General features: G+C 39.3%; 1 protein-coding gene across 2 annotated transcripts in view; it reads right to left on the bottom strand.

Moving 5' to 3' along the window:
• Positions 1-15,345, bottom strand: part of LOC129104324 (diacylglycerol kinase beta) — a 78,971-nt gene extending 63,626 nt beyond the window's left edge. The window contains exons 1-4 of one of the 2 annotated variants that reach the window (XM_054614949.1): positions 15,279-15,345; positions 11,103-11,179; positions 5,040-5,060; positions 3,735-3,885 (exon numbers count right to left, since the gene is read on the bottom strand). In XM_054614949.1, the coding sequence (XP_054470924.1) occupies positions 3,735-3,885; positions 5,040-5,060; positions 11,103-11,179; positions 15,279-15,345 (316 nt within the window). The remainder of the gene's footprint in view (positions 1-3,734; positions 3,886-5,039; positions 5,061-11,102; positions 11,180-15,278) is intronic. The other variant, XM_054614950.1, reaches the window with a different exon arrangement.
• Positions 15,346-20,000: the final 4,655 nt, after the last annotated feature.

Here is a 20,000-nt window from a genome sequence, read left to right as displayed (position 1 = left end):
AAAATAAAGAAAAACCATTGAATGAGAAGGTGTGTCCAAACTTTTTGACTAGTACTATATATATATATATATATATATATATATATATATATATATATATATATATATATAGAGAGAGAGAGAGAGAGAGAGAGAGAGAGAGAGAGAGAGAGAGAGAAAGAGAGATGTTTCTATTATATATTAGGGAGAAGGACACAGAAAGCATCACATTACATATAGTGAAACAATATTGGTGGCAATATTGTTCATTTTATTATCCTACTGTTGAAAGAAAATAAGTCTTTATCGCAGCAACCATTAAAAACAGTCATCTGAAGATACTGAAGGATTCAATTCAATTCAATTCAGTTTATTTTGTATAGCCCAGAATCACAAATTACAAATTTGCCTCAGAGGGCTTTACAATCTGTACACATGCGACATCCTCTGTCCTTCCCTCACATCAGCACAGGAAAAACTCCCCTAAAAAACCCCTTTAACAGGGAGAAAAAAGGAAGAAACCTCTGGGAGAACGACAGAGGAGGGATCCTTCTCCCAGGATGGACAGAATGCAATAGATGTCAGAGATACAACACATTCAATGTATAAGTGACATTGAATGTGTTGTATCTCACACATCAGTAATCAGTACAGAAACCAGCTCAATCCAGACTGATTCATGTCATGTTATTGCAGATATCCACCAGATGTCAGTGCAGGCTCTATGAGTACTGCAGCAGCAGCAGCAGCAGAATCCACACCAAGTTTTTCAATCATTTCTTTTTTCTTGTCAGATATGATGATGATTCACAGCATGTCACATCTCATGAAAGACTTTCTTTTTATCATTAATTATGCACCGACAAGCAGCTGCGACGTGAGCGGCATTGTTCGTATACCTGCCTCTATGTGTACTTTGGTTATACCTGCAGGATCAAAAAGAAGAATCCACTAGAGCGGAGCAGAATAATCCCTGTCTGCTATAATAATGTTTTGGATATATAATTGTATAATTAGTTCTTCAGATTTTAGGAATCATTTTTATATGACTTAAAGGAATACTTCACCAACAAAACGACCAATCTGTACATCAGTTACTCACCTAGTGTTACCTGGATTTCTTATATTTCTCAGATGTCTCAACGGTGAACGGAGAATCGAGAAACTAAATGGTGTTGAGTGTATAAACTAAATAAAAACATTGATTTATAAAACTCTCGCAACTCTCGCAGTTTAATCCAAGTCAAATTTATCCAGTCATATGAGCACTAGTTCCAAAACACATGCATCTCCACTAAAACTTGACTATTTAAAACACTTCCACATAAACAGTCTCAAGCTTTTGCAAGTGCTTTACAAGCCTGAAGTGTTCAAATAGTAAAGTTTTAGGGGAGAGTGAGCATACAACTAGATAAATGAAGTTTGGATTATACTGTATGTTCGGCCATTTTTATGATTGTCTTCCCACGGTGGAGGCTAGCGAGAAAAAACAAAGTTTTCTCCAAGACATTAAGGTGAGTTATTGATATTCAAATTGTCATTTTAAGGGGGAAATATTACTAAGACATCTAAGTAGATTAACATGGTGTTAATCGTGAGAAGCAGCAGCACATGATTGTCATTTGTTTATACTACAATATATATATATATATACACTGATAACCGGCCCAAACAAGTAGTCAATTTATCTAAAAGTCAATGACAGAAAATTAAACTGCAGCTCTTTGTCATTTTTCAAGCAAATATGTCAAACACTTTCAGATTTCAGCTTCCGAGTATTTACGTCTTTGTTTGTTATGCATGACAGCAAACTGAATATCTTCTGGACGGATGATTGGTTACAGTAAAAAAGAAGAAATGGAAAATTATAAATGCCATTATCACAGTTTTTCTGACAAAACATTCAATCAATAAACTGAGAAAATGAATCGTCACAGAAGTCGCTCGTTTAAATAATTGTTGGTTGTAGCACTAAAACTGAGCCATGTGATTGCATCTTCTTTTGTGAGACCTCAAGGATGCAAACAATAGATTTCGGTGAATAAACACTGATTGCAAAAGTAGCTTTTGTTTGCTTTCAAGGAAACACCACAGGGCACCTTTCATGTTTGCCCTGAAGGCATGCAGGAGACACGATGCAGCAGTAAGGGAAAGATGCTTTTACTACCATTTCTTCAATTATGAGATAAACCCCACTGAAGACAGAGTAAAAGATTTGTACGGAGAGTAAAAGCTGGAACGTCACAAACTAAACTCAGTGAGAGGCCATGTGGTTTCTGCACATTTAGCCTCTCTACACTTGCTGCCTCTTGCTTTTACGAGCATTGTACCACAGAAATAGATTTTATAATTCAATGGTCCATCTGTCTCCTCAGCTGCTCTGCAGCGAGGAAACAGACTGACGGGTCGATCTCCGGCCCAGGCTGCTCTGCCAAGGTTTCTGTCTTCTGCTCTGGTCAGTGCAGTCAGTGTTTGGTTAATACTTCTGTCTATGTGTTTGGTGTTTATCTGTATGTTTTTTATTTATTTTTTTACATTTTTGCTGCAAAGAAAGTGCGTAAATATCAACTAATTTGGAAAGAGCGGATGTGGCATGATGGAAGTCCTTGTGATCTTCTTTTGTGTTAAGAAGTAAATACTAAGAAAACCTAAAAAGAACCCACAGAAGATAAAGTTCCAACTGCTCAAATGCTTTCATGTCATGTTCTTGAACTCCACAGCTGTGACTGCCATCTTTGCAGCTGCGACCTTGACACACATATGATCTGCGCCTGCATGAGAGCAAATAAGTAGTTGGTAATCTTTGTTCTTTTCCCAAAACAGATAGCAGAAAAACTAAATAAATCTTTTCATGTCACTGTTGAATGCTCTAAGCCTTGCTCTGATGTGATCCGACAACAAGTTCCGACCCACAACCCATGAAATACCGAATATTGGCTCAGTGGGCATACACTTCCAACTATGACGCTCTAGTTTCCCCTCTAGCATCAGTTTTGGAATGAATCAGGGCGTGTCATTACATGCATAGAGTGTCTTTTCATAATACACTTCCAACGTATGCCTAATTTGTTCTTATGTTGTTTTAGGCAACAAAACTATTTGGTTAGATCTAGAAAAAGATCGTAGTTGGGGTTAAAATAAGCACGTTTGTTAAGTAGAATGAGAACAGAAGTTATGTAGTTGGTGTTTGTAAAGTATGGAAGTTACATAATAAAACTGCTGTAAAATAAACCTGATTTAAGGCCACAAACAGGGTTCTCCTGAGTGATAGTCCTGTGTTTGTTCGACCAAACCATTCGCCTCGACCTCCTATCTAAGCAGATTTTCGCTCTTTATACAACATCAGTTGTCTGATAGTCTCGTACTGACACATTGCATTGGAGTTAGTTGAAAGATTGGCGCATCTCATACAGATGCTAAATGTTGCCAAAGTGCATCTGTATCAGACCTCAAAGGGGCACTAAACAAAGGGGAACACGACAAAGTGTTTTCGCAAAGTGCACTATTTCCCCTACTTTCCTAATGTGCCCATTAATCCCATAATCTGATGGTTTACATCTCCCTTGTGTCAGATTGTGTCCTGACAGGGTTTCACTCACAGTCCTAGTGGAGAAGCTGCTGTCTTTGTGGAACACCCAAAGATTACTTCCAGGAAAGACCAGCCTGACATTTTGAGTTGAGAACAGATCGTCCAACAACACTGTGAATGACGTGATCAGTAGAAGATTGTGACTATACAAACACAAACAGCCTACCCAGTAAGCTCGTTCCTGCACGAGACTGATCCGGAGAGCATCCTCCCGTCTTGCTCTTGAAGGAGGTGAAGAGGTGCTGACACAGCTCCTCTGGGATGTCATTCTCCAGGTATGTGGCCATGAAAAGCTGGAAGCCCTCATAATCAATGGGCTGCATGGGGGAAGGAAAGAGAAAAACAGGGTTAACACAATTACTGAGTTATGCATATAGATGAATTTCACACCATCCACGGGACGGACGGAAACATTTGTTACAACGACGAAAAAAATGCGATGGACTTCGATTCAAGTTGCCCTGAAATGAAGGTTTGCAGCTTTGATTTGGGATGATCATGAAAGCAACAGCTGAATGACAATATGGTTCAAAGCCATTATAGAGAAAACAAACACTTTATATAGCAATATATGCAAAGGCCTTTACACACCAATGAACAACAGGAAAACACGAAAATACACGTATGTTAATATCTTGCATCAAAACTATTCATACCAGCAGTAAACCCTGAGCTCCTGGAAATTGCTTTATTCAGCTTCTTTTAAGAAAAATGCTCCGAGTGAGAGATTTGAGTTGCTTCTGGTAAACAGTTACGCTTTGTTTTTAGTGTGTCCAGGGCTTTTATTGTGAAAGGTAAGAACCTAAGGAGTGGATCTGGTCTGAGCTGTCATTGTCAAGGTTCAAAGAAGTAATAAAGTTTGCAGCAGAGTTTAAGTGTTGTTGTACAATATACTGGACGTTTTTTAATATGTCCGTTTCACACAACGTGATAGGTTGATGACTTTCTTCGCAGTGTGAAAGCTTAGAAAATTCAACCTTGTTCTTAAAAAAAGAACAAGACACAATTCGGAAAAATATATTGATGTGTCAATTGGTAAAGAAAAAAAAAAGGGAATAACAGCATGTAAAGGCCTTGAAGTTAACCTTAAGACTTAAAAAGGTCAGACCAGTCAACTGACCACCACAGAAAATCTCTTTAAGGGTTAATAAGGGCGGACTGGAGGTGCTGGAAGCTGCATCCAGATAAAACACATGGCCGGTCTGATGGCTTGAAAAAGAAAACAATGGAAAGAAAGCAACATTGACAGCAGAAACACGTCATATTAACATTCTTAAGCTCCTTCTGTTACAGCAGCACTCCTCCCAACTCAACGACCCCATGACCTTTGGCCTTTCTCCGCTCTGGCATGGCGACTGACCATCTGTAGCGGGGTAAGGCGGGGTTATGTCATGTTAGTGGACAGAATGTGCATGCAGTCTGCCGACACAGACACCACACAGCATGCAGAGCCCGCTCGGCTGAGGCTTACTTGGTTGAGAACGTCTTGCTTCTGTTTTTTTTTTACAGTTGGGGAGAGGGGAAGAGGAGGAGAGGAGAGGGAGGAAAGGAAATGAGGAAAGAGTGAGGATAGAAGAAGAGAAGGGGGTTAGCTACTTTGTGATGATGGATGTGGTTAGGTCTGCAGACCAGGACGACTGCTCCGAACTTCTGCGGAGACTGTTTGCTTCTCACTGTGATGACGTCACTCAGTCAAAGCCTGAAGATATCAGGTTGTATAAATCAACCGCTTAAACAAATCTTCCAGGGTGATCTTGACCACATGTTTAATTCAAATTAAAGGTGATTAATCAAACAAGCATTAGTGCTAAAATGGGATTATAATGAGACCCTGGAGACAGACATGCAAAAGGCCCCACCACCCATCCTACACAGGAGGAAGACACACAGACTGTATAGTTGTTCAGCCTCTTTCTGTTGTTGCTTTGTGTCTCTTTGCAGTTGTTCTGTGTGTCTTTTGGGTCATTTTTTGTCTCTTTGTGGTTGTTTTTCCCCTTTTCATAGCAGTTGTGAGTGTCTTTGTATGTCTCTGCAGCAGTTTTGGTTCTCTTTGCGGTTGTTCTGTGTCTTTTTCAGGTCATTTTGAGTTACTTTGCAGTTGTTTTGTGTCTTGTTGTGTTTGCTTAGGCCTCTTAGTAGTCATTAAGAGTGTCTTTGCAGTATTTTGTGTCTCTTTGCAGCTGTTTTGCATCTCTTTGTGATTGTTTTGAAGTCATTTTGTAACTCTTTGGTGGGATTTTGTGTCTTTTTGTGGTAATTTTGAGTCTATATGCAGTTGTTTTGTGTCTTGTCGTGGTTGTTATGGTCTATCTGAAGTTATTTTGTCTCTCTTTGTAGTCTCTTTGAGTCTGTTTGCAGTTTTTTGTGTCTCTTTGCAGCTGTTTTGCATCTCTTCGTGGTTATTTTGGTCCATTTGAAGTCATTAGTGTCTTATTGTTGTCATTTTGTGTCTCTTTGTGAATGTTTTGCCTCTTTCCGTAACCATGGTGAGTCTCTTTGTGTCTCGTTACAGCTGTTTGGTATTCCCTGGTGGATATGTTGTGTCTCTTTGTAGTAATGTTTGGTCTTGTTGGGGTTGCTTTGGTCTCTTTGTAGTCATTTTGTCTCTCTTAGTAGTCAATATAAGTCTTTTTGCGGTTTTCCGTTACTCTTTGCAGCTGTTTTGCATCTCATTGTGATTGATTTGGTGTCTTTGAAGTCATTTTGTGTCTCCTGATAGTCGTTTTATGTTTCTTTATGGTAATTTTGAGTCTTTTTGTAGTCACTTTGTGTGTCATTGTGGTTATTTTGGTTTGTTGTTAGTTGATTTGTGTTTCTTTGTGGTCATTTTGTGTCTCTCCCCCATTGGTAAGTGTCTCTTTGAATGACAGTTTGTAGGGGAAGGCCAGAGGAAGGCCTGTTTCCAAAAAATCTAATTCAAATTCAACCAGGATACGCCTGCTTTGTCACATGTACCTAATGACATTAAAGGTGGCTGGATTTAATTTAGCTGCAGCAGATCCATGGTCCAGATCCAGATCCAGATCCTGGAATTGTTTCTGTTAGCTCACTGAAGTCACTTATTCATTGTGAAAGCCAAAAAGAAAGCAGCACGTCGGACGGAAGATCTGAGTCAACAAGGGTTCTGTTTCACTGTGACTAAACAATTAAAACAAATTAATTAAATGCTGCTGCTTGCTTATCATGATGGGCGGAGAAGCACGCACAGAAACATTAACAATATATATATTTTTTTCATTTCTGTTCATTATATTAAAATGAATCGCTTCTTGTGCACCAGTAGATTAGACACCAGATTACTACCAAGAACCAAGTGCATCAAAAATTGAATAAAATTGATTTACACATTAGTTTAAACTTGATTTGTTCTATCCCGTACATCTTGTAGGAGTCAACTGCAACACTAATGAAAAATGTAACATTTTGTTATGAAGTAAGAGTTACAGAGAAATGAATACCTCTAATATGATTAGGTACACCAGGGCTTCTCATATCATGATGCAAAAACTCTGCTGCTGTACTTTCCCTCCCATCAGCCTCTAGGACTTCCACTGGCTCAGCACTGGGAGGTTTATCTTCCCGTCTCATCTGCTCATTGATTTCAACCCTAAATGCAAATAAACTAAGCAAACATGATGAGACGGCAGGATGAGCTAACTAAACCACTTTTCCCTCCTCAGGGAACATTTGGTTCACACCAAAATAGGACAAAGTAAAGCTGAGCCCTCTTTTTCTATGTGAAGACTGAGTGGAAATATGCTTCTAACATGCCTTCTGTAACTGAGGCCCATCACAGAGGAACACACCGTGATAAGGATCCACCGTCAGTGTTGACCTAAAGCCGGCCGGGGATCATTCTTATCGCTCTCGTCTCCTTATTTGGCCAAACAAACCAAGGGGCTTGAATTTGATGTGTATCGAGTAGAACGGCAGGTTCACACAAATGTACTCACATGCCATATAAGTACACCCAGATGCATTTTTGTAAATTCTCGTCCCTTTGGAAAAGACGTCGACCACAGAGTCCAACCCACGACCATTTTCCCTGTGAGCGGGTCCTCAGTCAACGATGCTAAATATGTGCTAAATATCTCCCAAGGGCCGCTATGAAACATTTACATGGTTTATTAAATATTTTTATTTTGCCAGGGCTGTCAGAATGATTTGATTTACTTTATTTTGGCTTAAAAAAGGTAGGACCATGGGGGGGGGGGGGGCTACTGTCCTGTCTAGAACCCAGATCTGTCCGTCTACAGTACAATGTTGTTATCAGACTGAAATAAATCAGAGTGTAATTTGTGATAAGATGCTTCTACTTTGTTTGAGAGGATAGATGTCAAGAAAGAGGGATAAAAACTGGCAAATAATTGGTGTGACTGATGTATCTTAAGGCTTATAATTTTAAAAAAATGCTTAGTTTTTTGAAAGGAAACAGATTTTCAAACTGATTTTGTGTTCAACTGATCAAAACGTTGTTTTCTGCTGTAGGAAAACTTTGATCACCATAGTATACAGTAAACAAGGTCCTCACGAACAAGCAGAGAATAAAAAGGCCCGTCCCCTAAAACGATGCTCCCATACAAAACACCTGCATCCTAAAAGGGAAACACTTTTTGTCGTGGGTTAACTTTACTTTTGACGTTTCACAAATGAGTCTCAAATGAGTTTCTGTATGTCTGCGATTTTAAACACAAGGCTTTTTAGCAGGAGACCGCTTTGAATTAGGTAGTTTTGTTGCCTTTTACAAAACCAAGTACTTTTATTGCAGGGTTTTACTGTTTACCTTTTTAGCCAAACCATGAGGTTTTTTACTAAACCTGCTCCTTGATTTGTTCTCAGTTTGGAACATTGATCACATGTTTTTAGCTCCGACCGTAATCCTGCAGAAAATACTTTCCCCTCGAACTTTAATTGAAAGTGCAATTCAGTTATATGAAAACGTAATTTTGCAAGAGACATGGTTAATGAGAACAGTGACAATGTTGAAAAATAAAGAAAGAAATGGTCTGCAAATGTAATAACACAATAATGCTTGTGCTGCAAAGAGCATTTTCTATAATTACATTTTTACGCTGATTTTTGTATTATTGATTTTTCATTATTTATTTATTTTATTGTAAATGAACTCAGATAAATTCCCTTTTTTGTTCACCCTGGTCAGGTCACAATAACAAACAATACCTTATAACATATTCCTGCTTGTTTTTAAGCTTTCCTTCATTTAAAATAGTCTTTTTTTTGTGCTTAAATTATGTTTTCCTTCCCTAACAACAAACATGTCCGGCACATCAATAACTCTTAAATCACACAGTAAAACACAAAGCATCCATTAAAACATGCTTTAAAACTGCCTAATAAATGAAGACGTTTTCTTTTTATGTGACATCATAAATTATGCACAAAAACAACGGAGCCTTTAACTACTGTGGACGGAAACCCTGTGGGTGTAATGTTCAGCTGCTGTCACTCATCAGTCACTGTGGGCTGTTTGCTGTTCAATGGAGAAAACAAAACACTACTTACAGCTAAAAGTGTCAATCATTGTATTTTTTTTTTTAATATTCTAAATCCTCAGAAAAGGCAGAGCCACACTTTGGCTAAAAAAAAAAAAAAAAAAGCTAAATGAAAAGCACGTAATATAGAGGTCATAGTCTTCTTTTGTCTGGAGTAGATTCCACTACAGCTGGCACAAGGGACTGATGAGTCACTAGAGCCACACACACACACACACACACACACACACACACACACACACACACACACACACACACACACACACACACACACACTGATGGATGGCAGAGAGCCACAGTGGTCATCGTGGCGCCAGGTGATAGTCTCTACATGAACATTAAGTCTGGTTCACATGGCGCCCGAGGTCCAGGCGGACTGTTAGTCATGTCATCACAAACACGGAGGAGAAGATTAGAGGAGGTGAAGACGAATGAAGAGGAAGAGAGGGGCGAAGAAAAGGGAAAATATAACACGTAGATGAAAAGGAGACCGAGATTACAGGAGAAGGAAGAAATGAATCATGGGATATGATTACCGTCATTGTTATAAAAAAAAAATCATATGCATGTTTAGGCACGGCGCCAAAACTGTGGGGGAGGAATCGGACGTGAAGGCAGAGATGTCTGGGCTGAACACAGTCATCAGTCTGATGTATGAAATTAGCCGATACATGTAAATACATCATCAAAATACTATGTTTGTGTCTGACCTGTAATGCATGTGAAAGTGCTGCGTAACTAGACGTCATTATTTGCTAGAGAGTTATTAGAAATGAACAAACTTGCAACACATCTTGCTTTGTCATCAGATGACATGTATTACTTCATAAAAAATACGTGTGTTAAAAGAGAAATTGCAGTCTGATATTAAGGCATGTCAACGGTGGGTTTATGTTGATTCTGTGGGCATGTACAGTTAAAATGATTTTACACAAAATGTGAGGATTTAATAGGATTTAATTAATTAAATAATGAATGAATAGAGATTATGTGATGGACGGTGAAGAGCTAGATCTGCAGCTTTCGATCTGCGGATCTCTTTTAGTCGCACTTGACCTAAACTACCGAGCAGGAGTCATTTCAGTTTGTTTTCAAAAATGTACAATGTCAGAAGTTTTGTTGCCTAAACCTGAACGTAACTGAGAATGCAGTTACGGCAAAAGCACCACAAGCAGTTGAAACATTCTAACGTTGATATACACGTATGTAGAAATGTAGATATGAAACACGTTGTTTTAGTTCATTAACATTGAGATTTAACGTATCTGTGGTTTGCAGAAATGTACAATACCAATAAGAGGCAATATAGAATATGTGTATCTGAATGTAGAGCAGTGAAAAAGAGGAGGTTTTATGAAATCTAAAACAATGGTTAACTTGGTCTTTTGAGTATTTCGTCAAGTTTAAAACTTCCCCACAGACCACTGCGAGAGTGTCTTACTGTTCCTGGCTCGCTGGCTGACAAAAAAAAACCTTTAGACTAAAAAATGACTCATCAAAGTTGATTAATCCTCTCTCAACACAGCCCTTGAATATTTCACACAGGATCAAATCATGCACGGAAAAGTAGCGCCAAAAAATGGGTCAACTGGCTGTTAATCATTTCTTCTGCAGGAGCTCAGCAGAAAAAATTCGAGGTGGGTAATGTGTCGGAGACAGAGAACGAGGAGAGAGCTGAGGGTTTATACTGCAAGAATATGATTTAGTCCAGACGACAACATTAAAAAAAAAAGTCACTATGCAGTCTAAGAGCACAGCTGGGAGCTGATCTGCTGACGTCAGGCATCAGAGGTGATGCTGAGGATGTGTCTCCACCACGGCTTTTTCTCCAGGGTGGGGGATGACTAAGCGTTTCTGGTTATTGATATCACATTGATTCAGAGGAAACCTAACGAGCATCCGACACCGTCACACCGTGTGTTTGTGTGTGTGCACGCAGAGTACGGACGGAATATCAAGCAGCAGAAAAAACAAGATGAAAGCGTGTGAAGGTTTTGTGAGGGATTGTGGTGCAGACACACCTGCTCTGGATTGTATTTGGACAGCACTCCTTCACCGTGAAACTCCTCCAGCACATCCTTCAGCTTCTTAGTGGAGTCTAAAGAGGAAAAGAAACGGTGTCATCACATTTACTGCAATGCATTTGCTTTGATACACTCCTGTGACAAACCCCGGCAGTACAAGCTGTCTTTAGAATCAGAGTCAAAATGTTCCTCTGGCTAAAAAAACAACAACTGAATAAACATGCTGCGTCTCATTAACGAATGTCCTGATAAATACTCATCTGTACCAGGAAGTGCTGCATCTGTGAGTCACTCTGTTAGCGAGAAGTAAAAGGGGACTTGGTGTCTTTCTCACTTGCTAACATGCTAATCCCATATCCATGTATACACACACACACACACACACACACACACACACACACACAGGCGTCACAGAACACAGACTGTAACGTCCTCCCTACGATCATCTGTCGAACAATTACAGGGGTACAAAGTGTGCACGTGTTCACAGACAGATCTGAACACACACACACTTATGCTCGTTCGTGCTTAAGACCTGATTTCATCAATCACGTTAGCTCTCATAATCAACCAGGAGACGAGTCTGCACTTCATTATTTTTAGTGCTCGGCAGCTTTGCGGGCCTGTAATGCTTTCCTATTTCCGTCCTGCATTAGACGTCCACAGAGAGAGACGGAGAGAGAGACGGAGGAGAGTCCACTCTCAGGTAAGACGAGAGACATGTGATTAGGGACTTCCGATGACCGTCCCGTCTGATGAATTAGTGAGTGATCCACAAGCATGAAGAGCATGAAGAGCATGAATCACTGTCAGATCAAGTCACCACGCACGACCATTTTACAAAAAATGTATAATTCTTTACAGGAAAGCTGAAATGATTAGTGAATTAATCAATAAACAGATAATTAATTGACAATTCCTTTTATAAATCAAACTAAATTTGAAGTCATTTGCTGTATCCAGATTCTCAAAAGTGAGGATTTGTTGCTTTCTGTTTATATCATACTTTGAATATATTTCATTTTTTTCATTAAACATAAATATTTTAATGATGTCACCTGAGGCTATAGAAAATGGTGTATTTTTCACTATTTTCATCAATTTTATGAATGAACAATTGAAGGTATGACCTCTTATGAAAAGTTGTTTTTTTTTATGTTTTTTGTGATTTCCTACAAATGTCCAGCAATACGACCAATCAGCGCGCTTGCTCAGGCATTTAGGTAACAAAAATACTTGATTAGGTTTGCAAAAACATTGCCTTCTGCTGGGTGAAAGTCCTGTTCTTCATACTACATCAACCTTCCTGATAACATGGATTATTTACGAAAACAGGAAAGTAAATCAAAGCCAGTGTAAGAACGTGTGATTTTAAGTTTATCAAAAGGCTCAAATATTATTTTCAACCATCAATAAGTCCTTTAATTATTTATTAGATCAATCATTAATCTATAAAATGTCAGAAAATAGTAAAAAAAAAGTGTCCATCACATGTTCCCAAAGTCCAAGTTCATGTTTTATCTAACCAGTCGAAAAGATATTTAGAACAATTTCATAAAATAAAGAAAAACAGCAAACACTAAAAGTTGCAAAACTGGAACTAGAGACTGTTTGGCATCTCTGCTTGAAAAATAACTTAAATGATTAAGAAATGATGCAAATATAATGATGATTCATTTCTGTTGATGGACTAATCAATTCATCAACAAATGACTTCGGCTCTAACTGATTATATTAGAGCTTCAACTAATGATCATTTTCATTTCTTCTTAATCTCCTGGTTATTTTCTAGAATAATGGTACATAAAATGTTGAAGGAAAGTGAAAAAACTATTTTATTGTTTTATTTTGTCCCACCAACAGTGTAAAAAACACAAAAAATATGAACTTCACCATCATTTATCACAAAGAAAACCATCACATCCTGACATTTGAGCAGAAAAAACAAGTCTTCAAATGATAAATCAATTACAAAAATGATTGTGATTGATTGATGGACTAATTGTTTCAGTTCTATTTGATTATATGCTTTATTAATGACACCAGGCCTTTAGCTCCATCATATTGCTCCCTCACATATTTTCTATCTCCAGAGACAAACACAGCCAGTGTCCTTCATTAGGTCCTTGATTGATTGGCCGGTGAAACACAAGCCTTCCTGTCTTTCCACTGCTCATCATCAGTAAGAATGAGACCTTCCCAGCCTGCAGGGGCCTTTCCCAGAGTGCACATTTATCTTGTTTCCATTATAGTCTCCACTGCAGCCTGGCTCATAAACCAAAGAACTCTGCTCGACCACAGCGACAGCATCGTGAATGAGGAGAAGATTTGGTACTAGAGTATTTCTGGGTCCTCTCCTGTGCAGGGTCTGATGGAGAAGACTCACTGGAAGCTGTGGAAACGCTCGACTACGCATCGCAACTCAGCGAACAGCAAAAGTTGCGTAACAAAAAGTACTTTGTGGCGAGCAGCCCTGTTATTTTTACGCTAGAGATAATGACGATTGTTCATTTTGCTTTTACAGCCCCGACACCCATAAACAATAGGTAACAGATCATTTTTTAGGACAAAAAACACAAAATAACGTCATTTATAAGAAGGGCTTTGCTTTTTGTGCGTCGCTTTATGACTTTGTGAGTTTTGGCACTGCATCTTGAAGTGCAACATCCATCCAATTTTAATGTTTTGTGAAAATGTATTACCTTTTATTTCATTTTCTGCTGGCTGAGCTGAGGTTTATTGCCACATTTGTATCAGGTCAGTGGTACTTTGAGCAATAGGCAACCGTCTTGTGAATTTATTAACGTATCGACCGTAAATTATCAAATTCACCGAATGCATAACCGGTCAAAATTTGTCCCCTGTGGCTGACCGTTGACATCCCTTACCTCTGCCAAAGAGTTATTGTTTTACCTCGGCTACTGGCTCTGTTGTCATAAAACTAGCAGCAAGGTTGTGCAGCATGGGCCAAAAAACAAGCCATTCAATTTCAGAGCGGTCGGCCTTGGCGGAGGTCTGAGTGCTCCTTTAGTTTGTAATCTTGGAGGCAGAGGACAAACAACAGAGTGATCTCAGAGACTACAACAAAGATCTTCTCCTCCAGAGACATTCATCCACTGCAGGTAAACTCTTATCTACTACTTCGTCCCCTACAATACCACAATGATTTTTGGTCAGATAACTGCTCACATTCCCTGCAAAACATGGATTTTTCTTTTCAAGTGTGGCTCGTTGTTGCCCTTCCAAATAATATGAAGTCATGCACGAGGTAGCAACATCATTTGCATACACAATACAACATCCTGCAAGCTTAAAAATACCACACATACAGTATAGATCCATACACGCACATACACACATATAGATGTAAGTAGATAAGGCCAAGATTAATCATTTTTGTAACCACTTACCTCTATTTGTGTTACAATCGTGTGTGACCTTTTGTGGTTTAACCTGCTCTGGTTCTATAAAGCAATGACAGTGTGATACCTCCACTGAATAGCTTGCGTGAGAGTTTTACTACCACTATTCATCACCAGGAACGAGAGGACAGATGCTCTTTTGACTAACAAATGTGGTTGTTAGAGGCTCATCCCGGAGGGATTAATAATAAGTGTCATTCAAAAAAAACAAAAAAAAACATGGAAAAATAATATGATTTTTTTGGAATATCATATTTCCATATAGGACATGGAAACTGATATGTTAATAAGTAGATGTAGATCATTTAAAACAAATTTGGAAAAATGAGTGAAAAAAAGTCAAAGATTGTCTTGGCGGTAAAGGAATAAAAACAAACATGATTTCTAACAATTGCATTTAAATCTAAATGAATGTATTATCAATGTACGTTCTCATCCGTGCATCATATGTCTAATTACTGACATTTGTGGCTTCTGGGACTGCAGTCCTACTTAAAGTCTACTGATGATCTCTTTTGAATGTGAGTTGCATAAAGACCTTCGCAGGCTATAGCATGAATACCACAGTATTTGGTTTTGCAAACACAGCTTTGGAGAAGCATCAGCTGCACGCACACATACACACACACACACACATACTGTGTCTGCACGCACACACACTCACAGAAGCTCATCATCCACACCGCGGTCTAACCAAACGTAGAATCCCCCCCCACCCCACCTAAGATTCAGCAGACACGTGGGTACTCACACTCGCTGTACTGTTGCAGCTGGCTGAACTCAGCTGGGCTCAAACAAACCCAGCTCCCGTCTCCCATGCTGCCTGTAGCCGGGGGGTGTGTGTGTGTGTGTGGGGGGGCCTCTGTGTCTGGGAGTGTGTCGGTCTCACGAGTGCCACTCAGGGGGAAGTGATGGTTATCCTCGGGTCAAGTTGCGTAACGAGGCGGAGGCGGAGAGGTTTTGGGGTGTCATCTCTGCCTCTTTAGAACAGACTCATGTGAGCACTCAGGAGGTCCAGAGTTCAACTGACTGACGTCGCATGAGCAGGTTTTCAAGTGTTTAGGTGCTCCGAGTTTTGAATTTGTCACCGTCAATGCCAAATATACAAAAAACAAAAATGGACGTGTTCCGATTGTCTGTCACAGTAACAAACTAGTCCTCAAGGCTGCTCAGCAGGTCTGCAACAAAAGACTCCTTCTCTGACCTGCAGAGAGAGAACAAAGCAGAACAGGGGATTTCATTTGGGTGATCATCGATTATTTTCTGGGCTGAATATAAAATATGAAATGTATGAAAAGCAGAAGTCATAACAGAAAAAATCTGGAGCATCTCCAAGTCATTTTTGAAAATGGAGAAAGAGGTAGGAGAGGATGGATGGACTAGAAGATGGAGGAGGGAAAAAGGGAGCGGGGATGACAGCAAAATATGAACAAAGAGAGATTTACAGCAGAACGGGTGGAGGAGAGTGATGGAGCATGTGAGCTGGACAGAATTTATAGTTTTCAATCTAGAGTATTATATTTATATGGTAGTGTCAACACACATTTAATTTCTGCAGCTGATAGAGAGTTGAAAAACTGAAAGAACGCAGATCAAAGTAGAAAACACAGCGATTTACTATCAGAACAGCACGTCCTCCATCCCTTTTATTTCCCAAACGCATTTGCCGTCTTTTATTTCAGAAATTTAAATGATTTTGTTTACAATCATTTGTCCACTGAGTCTGTTAAATCATATTTTATTGTCACAAACGTGAGCAGAGCACAGCACGCAGTGAGTTTTCGCCTCTGCATTTAAAACTTCTTAGTATTAGGAGCAGTGGGTATCTACATGGGGAGCAGTTTGGGGGTTCGGTGCCTTGCTCAAGAGCACCTCGTTAGTGAGCAGAAGGCAAACTGACACCTCTCCAGCTACTAGTCCACGCTCCGTACTTGGGCCATGCAGTGACCATACGGTTTACAAGCCAATCTCCAAAGTAACCTTAAAAAATATACATACAATATATGTGTATCAGCTGACCTTATTAGTTCTAATTAAATGTTTCTTTATTATTATAATAATTCCCTAAAAAAAAGGGGGTTTGCTTGCAAAAGAATAAAAAAATCCATGCACAAAATGTCCCATTTGACAGAAATGAGAAGATCCCATAAATGTAATGGCAGTCGATCGTTTTCATGACAGATATTTTGATGCATCAGCAAAAATGGCTGCTAAATGCTGCACTCCAGTTTGCATCAGTTAGAACTTGCACCTGTGCTTTTCTTATAAATCCAATCGTAGTTGAGTCTTAATATTTGCCATTTTTACAGAGCCATGGCACTATTGGCTTAAAGTCACCTCTGACTGATGCCAGAGTACACACAGTTCCCAGGGAGGAAAGATAAAGGCATGGGTGACTAACTCAAAATCACCAAGGGAATGAAAAATGGCTTATTTTTAGAAAATTTTAAACATTTTCTTTCCAGAGTTCAGATTACCACGAAGAATTCTGTCAAGCCCTTGTGCTGTGCAGCTGAGTCAGTTGGAGTAATCATTTATTTGGCGGCATTTAATTATGGAGAATGCACTTTTGGAAGTACTCCTACATTTGGGTCTCTGTGCAGTAATAATATGTCACTATGACTGGATTTATTTTTGCTGATATCGACTGCTCAAGAGAAATGATTATGCTGATGATGAAGTTATTTACAATATTCAAAATTAAAAGTATGTGTACAAAGAGCAGAAAAACAAACCACAAGCTATATATTGACAGGACACTTTTTTTCAAACCCCGTCACTCTTTCAGCAGTTTGTCACGTCAGAAAAGATCAACATTTGACTAATAGTTTGCATAGAAGAAACACAGAACATAGAAAAGGACTTTCCAGTAGACATGCACGCCACGACAACGTGGACGAACTGGCGTCACAAAAAACAACATTATTTGACTGTGTTTATTGTAATGAAATCCCATCAACAACAGTGTTTTACGCTCTGTGACTGTCAGTGCTTTCTGACTTCCTACTCTCGTCTGTTGCCGTCCTGCCACCGACAGTTGGTTTCAGTTAGCAACCTGGTTGGCACGGTTCCAGAACAGTTTAACTGACAGTCAGGTTTTCCATCCGAATGTGGTTCAGATCTGATGCGTGTGTCTGTAGGCATTTTTTATAGGTCGTTTGTGGTCACGTGCTTCATTTGCGTCATGATTTAAACGTTTGTTTTTAATTATCAGCATTTCCAGAAATGACGATAACAACAGCAGGATGTAAGAATTTCTTTAAATGGAGTTTCAAAACCTCATGGAATAAAATCCTCGGTTGAAATAATCATTTAATTATTCATTTGTTTATTTATTAAGTGGCCGAAAATAAGTCAAATTTAAATATTTAAGGTTTGGAAACAACCTTGATTTTTCCTCCTCATCAATTATTCTTAGGAAAGGTCACAAGGCTACGCAGACACACACAGACACACACACACACACACACACACACACACACACACACACACACACACACACACACACACACACACACACACACACACACACACACACGTAAAAGGTGTGAATGAACATATTACCAGTTATAACAACAAGGCCAAAATAGAGAACAAATAAATAACCAAAAGAAAATACAAACTTCCCGTTATAATTTAAACGCACAAAATGTTAGTTTTAAGTTGTACAGTATTATGTAAACTCCCCCAAATATGCACAAAATATACAAATATTTATGTGTTTTTAACTTTTAACAATGTAGCTCTATGGCACAGAGGAATGCGCTACATCAGGCTTTGTCTGCAGAAGCAATACTTGATTGTTCATTAGAATCAACTCATATTGTATTCATTGACAGAAACAAACAAAAAAAAGAATATCTCCACCATTTTCTCCTTTTACACCATCAACCAGGCTTTAAAGGTGAAGCAGTTTTCTTACTTTCCCCTGCTCTCCTCACTCCTGGACTACATGTTAGGCAGCCATTGGCATGTACTAATAATGCACCGCACATGTCAAGTGATGCTACCGACGCAAAAGGGAACAAAAGGTGGAGATCTTTATGTATGTACTGTGAGAGTGTGTGACGGGGAAGCAGAGAGAGGAGCGCATGCCAATCAAAGCGTCCGGGGCCTCCCCTCTGTGCAGAGAGGGATTCTGTTTTGCTCACCACGTTGCCCGGCAACTATGACGTTGCTGGAGTGCACGACAAAGAGATGCACCACGACAGTGACGGAGAGCGAGAGGCAGAGATCGCTACGGTTACTATGAACAGATGTGACTACATGTCCTCTGTATGTGTTTGTCTGTTTTAAACACAAAACATATTCTTATTTAAAGGTTCTCTATACGATATATATATATATATATATGAAGAGCATCAACGTAACAGCAAACAATTATTAGTAATGTTAGATGTAGTGGAGTAATCTTTACCTGAGCACAGAATGAAGTCGCTTTTCTTCTGCACGTTGTAATCCAAGCTTCTATGGGCTTTGCTAACGACCGAGCGTGCAATTTATGTAAGCGCTGTTATACAAAATATATACGACCAAATGTGTCCAAGAAAACTTGGGATTTGTTAGGTTTTGGCTCAAGTTAAAGCTACGACCAGGAACTTTCATTTCGTACTGATGTTGGCGGTCCTTGTGGACACCGAGCGCCAGACTCCCTTTAAAAAACCTCTCAGGCATAACCAGTTAAAGTTTCTCACACTTACTTTGAAATGAATCATGGTTTGAGCTAAGTAGAAATACTAGGCTACTTGGATAAGGCCAGAGAAACATCTGGAAATTAACTTTAATAACACAGCGGAAACAGGTTTTGAACACACGGACACATCATCATATCCCTTCTGTTTTTAGTGTCTACCAAAGTTCTTATAAGAAAAATACAAATTATGACCCATTTAAAGTCTCTCATTTTGTTTATCCAACTGTCCACTCCTGACCTTCTCAACAAGATGTTCTCAATACCAGATAAGCCAGATATAGACCACAAAACGTCCTTGTTATGTACACATAAACATTTCTTGGTTTAGGCATTCGAACAAATGGAAATGTTGTTCATATGACAAAGATATATATGTTATCTCCTCACAAAAAATCCCTTTGATTAAACCTAAGAAAGCAGGAATCTGAGGGTGGATCATTTCATTGCCATGAAATCCAGTCCAACACACACCACTCCAGTCTGCTGTTGTTGCGTCTCCACATTCAACACCAAGAGGCGTTCCAAGACAGAAAGCATGTAGAGAGAGAGAGCATTATTGCCAAATTAGGCTACTGATGATGATTACAGTGTTCACACCGAAGAGGAGGGGACGTAAACAGAAACCCGAGCTCTGACATAATTCTGATCCAGAGTCTAAAGCGAAATGTTGGCGCTTTAGTGGAAAAAAAACATGAAGTAAAAATGCCAAACAGGATGCTTCTAAAAGTCATTCCCCCCGTGTAGAGTGTCGAGCAGGATGCTGTGGGCTAGGCATGGCCC

The sequence above is a fragment of the Anoplopoma fimbria genome, chromosome 16, assembly GCF_027596085.1.
Source record: "Anoplopoma fimbria isolate UVic2021 breed Golden Eagle Sablefish chromosome 16, Afim_UVic_2022, whole genome shotgun sequence".
Lineage (NCBI taxonomy): Eukaryota > Metazoa > Chordata > Actinopteri > Perciformes > Anoplopomatidae > Anoplopoma > Anoplopoma fimbria.
This window is presented reverse-complemented; position numbering and strand designations above follow the sequence as displayed.